At 27.9% G+C, this 12072-nt stretch overlaps 1 protein-coding gene and 1 long non-coding RNA gene across 5 annotated transcripts; one reads left to right on the top strand and one right to left on the bottom strand.

Annotated features, from left to right (window-relative positions):
• The first annotated feature begins 321 nt into the window (after positions 1 to 321).
• Positions 322 to 7307, top strand: LOC149883855 (uncharacterized). Of its 4 annotated transcripts, XR_016455960.1 has the most exons (4): positions 322 to 479; positions 1923 to 1976; positions 3485 to 3762; positions 4319 to 5782. It is a non-coding gene; the product is annotated as an uncharacterized LOC149883855 (long non-coding RNA). The 4 variants fall into 4 exon arrangements; XR_016455959.1 differs by lacking the exons at positions 322 to 479; positions 4319 to 5782 and adding an exon at positions 7222 to 7307 and having other exon boundaries at positions 1659 to 1976; XR_016455957.1 differs by lacking the exon at positions 322 to 479 and having other exon boundaries at positions 1659 to 1976.
• LOC149883854 (zinc finger MYM-type protein 1-like) lies at positions 6218 to 10533 on the bottom strand. The gene is made up of 2 exons (XM_090098833.1): positions 10248 to 10533; positions 6218 to 9971 (listed from the first exon to the last, which is right to left on the bottom strand). Exon 2 carries the CDS (start codon positions 8618 to 8620, stop codon positions 6635 to 6637), a length of 1986 nt encoding a protein of 661 aa, XP_089954959.1. The 5' UTR covers positions 8621 to 9971; positions 10248 to 10533; the 3' UTR covers positions 6218 to 6634.
• Positions 10534 to 12072: the final 1539 nt, after the last annotated feature.

The raw sequence follows: 12072 nt of genomic DNA, 5'->3' as shown, positions 1-12072 counted from the left end.
TTTTATTACTGCTCTCTTCTTTAAGAATATTGAGCACTCTATTTGTAAAATACACTAACATTGTTAGTGTATTCGACAAATAGAGTGCTCAATATTCTTAAAGAAGAGAGCATAATATTGTTATATGTTAGTAACATAATATTGTATAATATTTTATAACATAATATAGTTATATGTTAATAACATAATATATATATATATATATATATATATATATATATTCATAATTTATATGCATAAAAAATATATATATATTATGTATATATACATAATTTATGTATATATACATAATATGTTATGTATATATACATAATTTATATACATAAAATATATATATATTTGAGGCAGTGGCCTTATTCTTCACAAAAATATTAATTAACAAATTATATTCAGATTATAATAATGTAAACTGAGGTCTAGCTTTATTTGTATCTTTGTAACATTTATAACATATAGAAAGAGCGCTCCGGTAGGAGCAGGTAAAATCCTTATTTTTTTAAATTCTGTAACCGTTTGCATAGCAGTATATTGGTTAAGGTATTTTACCTAAACATGCACTGATTTTAAATTATCATTTTTGGATTCTTTCTTGTTTCGGAACCTTAAACCTTCAAACCTTTTTTGAGTGGCGCTCAAAAAATGTCTTTGGCCCACTACATGACGACTTGACCCTGGTTAATGTCACCCAGTGTAGTGCAAATGACAACTGTAAATATCTGAAAGTTATAGGGTAGTTTGATTGTTCTAATGATAGAAATAAGATTTTGCAATATCCGCATAAAATTGAATTTTTATTTATTTATGCCTAGAAACTAAATGATGGAAGAAGAAAGCGTGTTAGAATAGGTTTCCATTTAGTACAGAGACAAAGGGCAGTTGATGTTTTTCTTGAAAGCACATTGTTTATTGTACAATAACATTTTTTACACATTTTTGGAGGACAGACAAATTCCAAATCTGTCATTTTAACATGAAACAGCTTCTCTAATTTTACTTTAAGAATTTCTCCTATAAAATAATGCTTTTTACCAAGTAACTGTCCACAAACTTTGCAAAGGAGTTTAATATTTTTGTTGTGAAGTTCCATTTTATCTAATATTAGACTATTTAAAAAATGGTATATATATACAACTATATAATTTTTTTTTTTTACAAATCCTAGTAATTCATTCATATTTATCAACCAATTCCTATATATTTATACTCTTTTCGAAATCTCTTTCTCTATTTCTCTTTATAAATATATATATATATATATATATATATATATATATATATATATATATATATATATATATATATATATATATATATATATAGAGTCACATCGGAAAAGAGTACCATAGCAACAGGTTACAAAAAGTTAACGATTAAGATTTTATTTTAACCCTGCAAAAAAAATTGAATCCTCATATAAGCAAAAAATGCAAAAAAAATAAAAGGTTCATCTTGATGAATAAATAAAAAATTTAAAATTTCTACGCTCAAAATTTTTTAAAAAAAGGTTTAAAGATTATAAACAAAAACAGTAAAAGTAGCTTTAGCTGAAAGTAGATTTTATTCACACTCAGAGGTTTTGTATTTTATTTAAAACATTTCTTAGTACAGGTGAAAGTTATTTTCACAATAATTTCATTTAAAAAATAGTTAAAAGCCTATTTAATTATCTAAAATTAAACAAGTTACTCGTTGTCAGTGATAAGTTTTGCATCCGTAGCCATTTTTAAAATTTTAAATTATTTTTAACTCTACTGCGCATGCGTATAATAACTTTCCTCTTACAAACGACCGTGTATAAACATTTTTTTTCGTATCGTAAAAACTTTCCGACGAAAATATTAGCGGATTCATGAAAAACAAAAAGATATTATCTAATTAATCCATTGTTTTTTTACATTTTGTTTTGTTTATATTATGGACAGTTGTGCAAACTTTCAACTAAATGCCACAAGAAAAACAAGTTTCAAAAAAGAAATGTAAGTAAACCCAATATCCTTATCTTAAATATACATCATACTTATTTCCAATTATGAATCTTTCTGTGTAACTACCACAATCCTACGTTCACATGTTTTAGGAGTTTTAAGACGTTCTTTATCAATTTACAAGGCCAGCTACACTCAAGTGTACTGCAATCAGTACTGTCACAGTAATCGTCACAGATTACCTTATTATTACTGGTGTTATCAATACTATTGTATTTATATATATGAGTGTATATATATGAGTGTATATATATATATATATATATATATATATATATATATATATATATATATATATATATATATATATACTGCAGTACAGTACTGTATATAAAATAGTGTTTACTGTATATACTATGACAGTATACACTATTGTATATGTGTATACTATACATAGTCTATGTACATAGACTATGTATAGTATACACATATACAATAGTGTATATATGTTGATGTTTTCGCTTTAGGTATTTCTTAGTATCTTCGCTAAGCAAACCTACTGATGTTTTATTTATTTGAAATTGTACTGGGCTTACATCCAAATATTTAGATAATTTCACATTAGATTCACTACTTGGGTTTAAAACATTCTCATGAATAACAATCTCTTCTGGGATATAGTCCTGATCGAAATCATCAAAATCTTGGTTATGTTCTGGTAGATTAGGAGTGCCTTTGTTGTAATTTCGCACTTCGTTTAAATGAGAATGACACGTAACTGTCAATGGGAAGATTTTATTTATACATTTTAAATACTGTTGTTAACAAGGTTATGGGAACTGAGCGTGTAGTTGGTGCTTTTGTTTGTTTTGATTTATTATGATTAGGATGCTCACACTTTTTAGACAGTTTCCACCCGATACCATTGATGAACTTGTGATATGCACATAATTTTTCACCTTTATTTAAACTTCTCATAAGCCTATTTTCGATAAGATTTAGCTCATTCCATTCATGGTTTGTTGCATTCAGTTTTAAATTTGTAAGGTGCTTTGACACACTCTATCCAATTACATTATGGTATCGCTTATAAGAATTACAACCACCTTGTTGATTCAAAGTTGATTCTTCATAATTAATTATGTTAAGTTCTAAAATTGAAAATAAATAAAACAGTCGTAAATAAAATATCCATTAAATTTAGAAATTATTTTAAAAAATAAACATATCATACAAAACTAAAAGTTAATTCCAAATTCTTTCTTACCAACAATTATCCGGAAAAGAAAACGCGATAGCAGACAAAGTTGACTTATTTGCAATGTGTTTGTTTTCTTTATTATTCTTCTAGAAAATTTGCAGTTTGTTAATTTAGTTGTCTTTGATTTTATACCTTTTCATAAAGTCAATCAACGTGAAGTTTATGTTGGAGATTTCTTGTTAATTTTTATTTATTGGATGACTCATGATAATATACCTCATGGAAATAAGTAATGTGTAACTATTAGTTTTATCAATGTTGTAAAGATTTGTAAAATCAACTATTTTCTTGAATTTAGTTACGAATTAGCCTGGCATAGATAAAAGTTGCATTTTTATCATTACAAAGTACAAGAATTAAAGTTTGTTATATCTTTATTATTCCCAATATTCAACATTGCATTATGTTGAAAATATTGGAAACCATAAAGATCTATGAATTGAAAACTACAAACTGATTTCTAAAACGGAAGTTATAATATCTTCAATGTATATTGTTTACTTAAAACTACACAATGTTATTCAACAACCCCAACAACGACTGCTACATCAGCAACTGCAGTATCAAACAAAGCAGGTAAATTGATTTGTAGTTTTTATAAGTGGTGACTTCTCCTTTTTTGTATACATTTTTAACTCTTTTTAAAACCTTATTTTGCAACACTTTATGCCCTCTGTAATGAGGATTTATCATTTTAGAAAGCGTTAATAGAACTATAGCTGTTTTTGTGGTAGCTATTTATTAGGGGTTTACCAGATATGATATCCGGATAATCCGGTATCCAGGATCATAGTATAACCGGATATGCAACATATATAGCCATCGTATATCTAGATATAGCCGGATATGTAATATTTTAGATAATCATTAATCCCACCTGTGTACATACTTTTATAACAATTAGGAATTAACTGTTTTGAGTAATATTAATAACAAAAGTAAAAATTAGGTAATATAATGAAATAATATAGTAATTGTGCAAATCTAACTTTTGAATGAGTGAACTCTTGATTACACAGGTCTGCAAAAATCATAAAATTATACAAATTTATATAATTAATTTTAAGTCATAAAATATTTTATTTACATTATATACAACTATAAATTTTTATAAAATCTGTTTTTTTTTTAGTTTCGAAGCTTTGTTAAGTGCTTTTTCTCTTGTTGGACGTTACATTTTCCTTATGCAGCATCCATTAGTAGTCGCCCATCATATTTGTATCAATAGACCTTGATACCTTCTCTCCATTTCTTTGATATCATGGTGAAACCTTCCAGCTTGCTCTTCACTTACTGCACCAAGATTTTCGGGATATAATCCAAATAGGAGTTCAAAAAATGGAGTTTTATACTCATTGAGCATCCCAAATTTTTTTAAATTGCACAACATATTTTCTACGATATTTTTTAAATCCGAGCCCTTCTGATTTCCTGTAAACTTTGTAACTACATCTTTAAAAGAATCCCATGCTGACCTCTCAACATAGTTCGTGATGTTTTTGAACTTGTTATCTTCCATTAGCCTACGAATGTACTGACCAACAATAACTCTCGAATAACTTACAAATGAACCAACAAAAACTCTCTCCTTCAGCTTTGCTTCAGACATACCAGGAAATTTGCTTGAAAGGTGTTTTAATGTCTTACCATCTTTTAGCAAAGCCTTCACAAACTGCTTCATCATGCCAAGTTTGATATGGAGCGGTGGTAGAAGAACCTTTTTAGGAGCAACCTAAAATTCAAAGTGCACGTTTTTCTCTCCAACATTCAATGTTCTTTTTGGCCACACTTTCTGGTTCAAATGTTTAGCTTTATCACGACTATCATATTCACACAAAAAATAAAGAAATTTTGTGTAACCACCTTGCTGTCCAAGTATCATAGAAAATGATTTAAGATCCCCAGAAACTATCCACTCGAATTCTTTGTACTTTTACTTATCCAAAATCTTTATGATGCTTATCCAAGATTTATACGAGGAAGTCATATATCTGGTGCTATGTGGTATTATTGGAAGTAATCATTGTGTTGTTATTGTTGTGATGTTTTTGAGTTGATAGACAGCTTGACTTACCTTCCCGCTGGTGTCTATTGTTAAAAACGACTATTATTTAGTTTCATTACTGCAACTCACAGCCTCTAATTAATCACTAAAAGTCAAGATAAAAGATTTTGCTATAGTATTTGGTTTAAAGTTGAATTTTATTTTTATTTTTAAGTGTTGCCAATAGGTTTGCTCTTTCAATCAGATTTTAAGTTTACTTTTCAACAAATACTTTGAAACCATTGCAAAATTTATTTAACAATGTCTCAGACATTATGTCTGTTATTTGTTTATGGGTACGCTTAATAAGTGCGAACTGGTCTAAGTCTGAAGCAGTTGCAAAACCTATCATTACTGCAAACTAGCATAAGTGCGCCATAAGAATTTGCAGAAATCGGCACAAGTCCGAACTGGTATAAGTGCAATGCAGTTGCGCTGTCTGACATAAGTGCAAATAGCTTAAGTGCGCCAAAAATAATTACAAACATTACCACAAGTGTGCATCATCATAATTGTGAACATCAAAATTTTATTAAAAAGTATTTAATGGACTCCTGCAACAAAACTAATATATATATATATATATATATATATATATATATATATATATATATATATATATATATATATATATATTAATATATGAACTTCAATAAATACGAATTCTCTCAATACTAATTTTTTATTTTATCTAAGAAATTTTTGCTAGATTATTGATACTAGCATCTTCAGCTTAATAAGTGAAAGCTGAAGATGCTAGTATCAATAATCTAGCGAAAATTTCTTAGATAAAATAAAAAATTAGTATTGAGAGAATTCGTATTTATTGAAGTTCATATATTAAATTTATTCAACTCTCATACAAGATGTCGTCATTTAAAATATATATATATATATATATATATATATATATATATATATATATATATATATATATATATATATATATATATATATATATATATATATATACAGTGGCGGCCGGTGACATTAAACTTTGGTGGGGCCAGCAAATATTAACCGAAAAATATCGCAACGATTTGCTGTCAGCGTAATTGATACTTCGGTGTTTGTTAGAAAGTCTTTGGTCGCTAGCGTTTTTCGATTGGTTGACAGAGTTAAGCGCTAGCATACTCCCAAAATAAAGCATAAGTATTTAATGGCATTGAATTGAACCTTCGTAAAAAGCAGTAAAAGCTGCCCTGAAAGTGCTGCATTATAATTTGAACAGATTTTAATATTACTTCTTTAGATTTTTTTTTTATTTTAATTTTATGGTAAAAACTTTTAGTTAGTTAGAAGTAAGTCACAAATATAAAAAGTTACGATTAACACTATAATTTTTATAAAGGTATAATATCTCTTGAAATAAAGAATGATGTTAAAAACAAAGATTTAAGCATATTATTTATAGAAATATTCTGCTCTTCTCTGTTTCATAAGAGAAAACATTTCGATTACTTTTTGATTAAACTGATCAATATCCTGTAAATAATCTTTATGTATTGATAGTACAGCTAATGCATTCAACCGATCTTGACCTGTGGAATTTCTTAAAAGTGTCTTAACTCTTTTTAAAGTACTAAAACACCGTTCAGCATCAGCTGTAGACACAGGTGTGACCAAAACAATCTCTATCAACTTTGATACTTCAGAAAATGTTTCAATCAGGTTATTTTTATGCATAAATTGGGATAGGGCATTAATATTGCCAACATCACTAAAAAAAGCATTTTCATACAAAACGGTTAATTCGGACATCAACTTAACTTCACTCAGCATTGGATAGTTTGTTAGAATATTTTTTATAAGATTCCGAGGAAAATGTTGTCTGTTAAAATTGAAATTTTTCGGATCCAAAATTGAAAATGATTTAAATATTTCAATGCTTCTAAACCTGTTGCTAATTTCGAAAATAACTTTATCACAAGCATCTTTAGCATCTTCTATTAGTAGTTCAATTGATGTGTTTCGTTTCATTTGGTTTTCAGGTATTTCTTTGCAATCGTTAAGAATCGATCCAGGAACTTCATCAGTGATGCTATTTCGCACAAAATTTATGGATAACTCAAATTTTTCAAAAGCTTCCTTGATTGTAATAGTGTTGCTGTTACTTGATTGCAATATATTGTAAAGTACATCAACATGTTTTAAAATTGAATAAAAGAAAGATAAAAAAAAGTTGAACTCTAAATCTTCCAAACATTTTTTGAACCCAACAGATTGCCACACGCTTGTATCATCCCATCCTTCATCGTTTATGATTTTATCAAAACAATCCACAATCTTTGTTTTGTTTTCTTTTATGCAAGTAACTATTTTTGAACGAAAATTCCATCGTGTTTCGCAAACTCTTGGTATCTGCTTAAAAGAAATTTCGCGAAGTAAATCATTTCGTTTTGGCGAGGACGTAAAGAACACGCCAAATCCACTTAAAGTAGAAAAAAATGTTCTTACTCGCTTATTCGACGAACAAACTTTTTTCAAAACTAAATTTAATTGGTGTGCATAGCAGTGAACATAATGGGCATTTGGGTAAACTTCTTTCATGAGACTTTGGACTCCATTCCTTGATCCGCTCATAACTGCTGCACCATCATAAGCCTGTGCAATTAATTTTTCTTTCAGACCAAAACAATTCAATTCTTCTTTTAATACATTTGTAAGACCCATAGCAGTTCTATCATTAACATCAATAAATGCTATAAATCTTTCAACTGGTTGATAACCTTTTAAATAACGCAAAATAATGACGAACTGAGAACGACAAGATACATCAGTTGTTTCATCTGCTTGCAAGGAAACAAATCTTGCTTTATCAATCTCACGTTTAATTTCTTCTATGTATACTTTATACATACATTCTAAAATGTCATTTTGGTTTGTTTTCGAAGTATTTTTTGTTATTTTTGAATTTTTAAGATTATCGCTAAACACACTATCTAATGTAGCTGTGTATGAAACCATATCTAAAAATACCCCTCGATTATTTGAGTCAATAGTTTCGTCATGTCCTCTTAAGGGCAATTCGTGTACACCACAAAATTTTATACAATCTATAATCCTCGATAATGTTTGTCTGTTTTTGTCAACTAATTCATTATGTTTTTTTATGCTAAGACTGTATCCAGCATCAATTGTCGATAAAATATTTGTCTTTCCGAGAATTTGAAACTGCAACGAATTATTTATATGTGTTTTACTGGATTCGTGTTTTTGTATTCGCTCAGAGAGATGTTTCATATCTTTACAGCCATTTTCTGTCCACAAGCTCTCGTCACCAAACAAAACACAATAAAAACAAAACAACGAATTTTTTTCATCACTCACACTTAACCATGATTTTTTTTCAAACCATGCTACACAAAATGTTCGTGTTTTTTTTACCATCAACTTGAGTTATACGAACACCTTTTGGTTGGTATGCCCCAAGATTTTTGATTTCTAGTTTTTCTTGAAGGCCCAATGACGAGAAACGTTTAGCTAACAAACTATCAATTTTGTTCATGTTAAATTATCTTATTGATGAACCTAAGTTATTGTAATAAGATAACTTTAAACTATATTGTAACTAGAATATGACTTTGACATGGTTTAAAAATTTTTATCAACAGTAGTTCAGTCAAGAAGGGCACTTAATCTTAATTAACACTCGATAACATAATAAAGAATGTAACATTACATATACATTTAACTATCTCTGATTAATATTACATGTTAATCAGAAATTAACATGTAATTCACATAACGTTTTCTGAGAATGACGAAAAGGTCAAGAAAAACAGAAAAGATACATTAAAAAATTTTTAAACATGTTTTTTAAAGGATTTTTTCATAATGCAACACATATTTTTTTTAATTAAATACATATTTTTCATACTTAATTAAATCCATAATTCTTAAATACAACATTTACAATGTCAGTCATAAATAATAGTAAACTTCTCAAGATTATTTACATTGTCAAAGATGCTTTAACGATTTTATGTAATAAAAATAAAAACTTCATATCTGTTTGTAAGCATACACAACAATACATGAATATTTTTACAGTTTAAGTTCTTTGGCTTTAGCTTTAACCCCCCCCCCCCCCAAAAAAAAAAAAAAAATTTCAATAAAATATTCTGATTATTTTATTTCGATGGTAACAGTCAATGTCCAACATTTTTAAATAATCTAAACTTTGAATATATTTTCAATTAGTGCCTTTTTGGAAGCAGCAATTGTTGAAGTTGTATTATGAAATGTAACAGTACCACCAGTGGTAGAGTTTTTGTAATTGAAAAAAAAAAGTTATTTATATCTTCTGTTGTTTAGCTGTTTGTAAGTTTGTTGTATCAAACTAATAATAATATTGACTAATTTTAATCTTTACTTGAAAATCTAGTCTTTAAAACTTGTGTTTAATGCTTATCATCATGGTTGATATTGGCTCTGGTTCAGTGTCAACGTAATTGGCAACTTAAAAGGTAGAATGACTAAACTGCCACCAAAAAATGTAAATAATTTTCAATGACTGATTCATTATGCAACAAAATATAATACATAAGCTATTTGAAAAAAATAAACTTTAGCAATCCCTCATTGAGAAAAGAACAAGAATTTCAAAAGTGCAAACAGTTTGTAGCTCTTATTATATTCGTAGAAATGGCTAAGCTTTCTCAAGTCACAATATATAAACTTGCTAAACAATACACAAACCAAGATCATTATTAATATGGTTGAGTCACAATTTTTTTCCCTGTAAAAAAAAAAAAGAAAACAAGCTTTAAAATTTTTAAAAATAAATAAAACAATATATGCCTGAAAATTCTAGTTCACTAAACAAAATTATAAAATGTACAAGATAGTTGATTATAAAAGAAATGCAAAACTTTTCCATGATATTTTAAAATCAATTTTCCAAACTAATCAATGAACTTATAATTTTTATTATTCCTGTTTATAATTATAGAATAAAATGACTTGTCCTAGAAGATCTAGTTTCAGAAAATTATTAAAAATTAATTTCTTTCACCTAACTGTCTCCTAAATCTCTTTAAATGTTTATGTCAGACCAACATTTATACCAGTAATTTCTGTTACATTATTTTAAATATCATGTTTGCCATGTTTTTATTCCTATTAATTTATACTCCTAATGACTTTTTGCAGCAGTAAATTCTTCCCTCTTTAAATCGAGAATTAAAAATGGTGGATGAAATTTTTGAACTTAGCGATGTTTTTAAGGTTCTTTTCTTCAAGGGCCAGTTCAATGAGGCCCTGCGGTGCGTTTTTTCGTCCCATCTGAAAGCACAACAAATTCTGCGCGCGCATCAAAAATAATATTAATATAAACATAATAAATAGGGCCAGTAAAAATCGGCCCAGCCGCTATTGGCAATGAATTAAAACAACGCTACAATACTTTGAAATTGCAAATAAACATATTACTTATAAATTAATATAGTTTAAAATTAGAACTAACTTAGAACTATTTATTTTTATAAAACCTGTCTGCAAATAGTTTAGGCTAATAGTTGCATATTTATATATATATATATATATATATATATATATATATATATATATATATATATACACATAATTACATTACCAAATATTTTATATTTTATCTTAAATAAATATAAGTGGGGCCGGGCCCCTATGGCCCCTATTGACGAGCCGCCACTGTATATATATATATATATATATATATATATATATATATATATATATATATATATATATATATATATATATATACGGTAAAAAAATATCCCAAACAATTCATTTACAAAAATAAATTCCTTAATTAGTTCCATTCTATTAACAACTCCCTCTCCGGCTTCATTAATATGTACCTTTGTTATAAAGTTTTATTAATAAATTATTTCTTGGGTTTCTGTTTTTTGGTTTTTCACGGGAGTGTAGTGAATTTTTATGTTACTTGGCTTCGATGAGCATTACGCCCTTAACTTTCAAAATAGCAACACTTTTGATATTATTTTAATAAATCTTCATGTTAATTTTCACTGTACGTAACACCAAACTTTTTTGATAAATACCGTGAGCTTTCACTGCACAGTGAATTTTCACTGTATCTATCAAAAACGCTTCGTTAGGCACAGTGAACTTTCACTGTATTTAGCGAAAAACGCCCCTTTAGGTACAGTGAATTTTCACTGTATTTAGCAAAAAACGCTTTCTTAGGTACAGTGAAAATTCACTGTACCTAACACCAAGCCTTCTGGGACATCATCAAACAAGTGACTACAAAGAAGGTGACAGATTCTAACAAAAGTAGTATGGGGAGTCAAAAGCTAATACCACTAGATGAGATTGTTTTCGACATTAGACTCAAATAGTTCTATAGAATATAGTACAACTATTCTAGAATTAAATTCTGAGTTTTTATATTCAAATTCAGTGTGTTCTACTGCAATATAAAGAAATCTAGATAAAAGTATTTGTAATTGGCAAAGCAGTTTCTTTCATTATTAGTGACACTAACCTTAATAGTTTCTTTTTTTGCAAATAATATTTAATGATAACCTTGGTGTTTGATATTTGTGGAGAATTTTATATGAAAATAGAGTTTGGTCTGAAAAAAGTAAGAAATTTATTCATGCCCAAATTCATATTTTAAATTTCTTACCCACTGTTGATTATCTGTTGTCGAGGTGGACAGTGAAAAATGAAATGCGGAACTTATTATTCTAATTTTGTCAATGAGAAATGTTAGAGATTGAGTTTAATTTCTGTTTTTGTTTTCAAAACAAAAAACTGTTAAAAAAAAAAGCTAGCTCAAATTATCGGATTTACGATTTCCGCTACACAAAGATCGCGTAAACTTTAATTGG

The sequence above is a fragment of the Hydra viridissima genome, unplaced genomic scaffold (assembly GCF_058129835.1).
Source record: "Hydra viridissima isolate aposymbiotic clone 2 unplaced genomic scaffold, HvirCarnegie_v1 scaffold_9, whole genome shotgun sequence".
NCBI classification, from domain to species: domain Eukaryota; kingdom Metazoa; phylum Cnidaria; class Hydrozoa; order Anthoathecata; family Hydridae; genus Hydra; species Hydra viridissima.
This window is presented reverse-complemented; position numbering and strand designations above follow the sequence as displayed.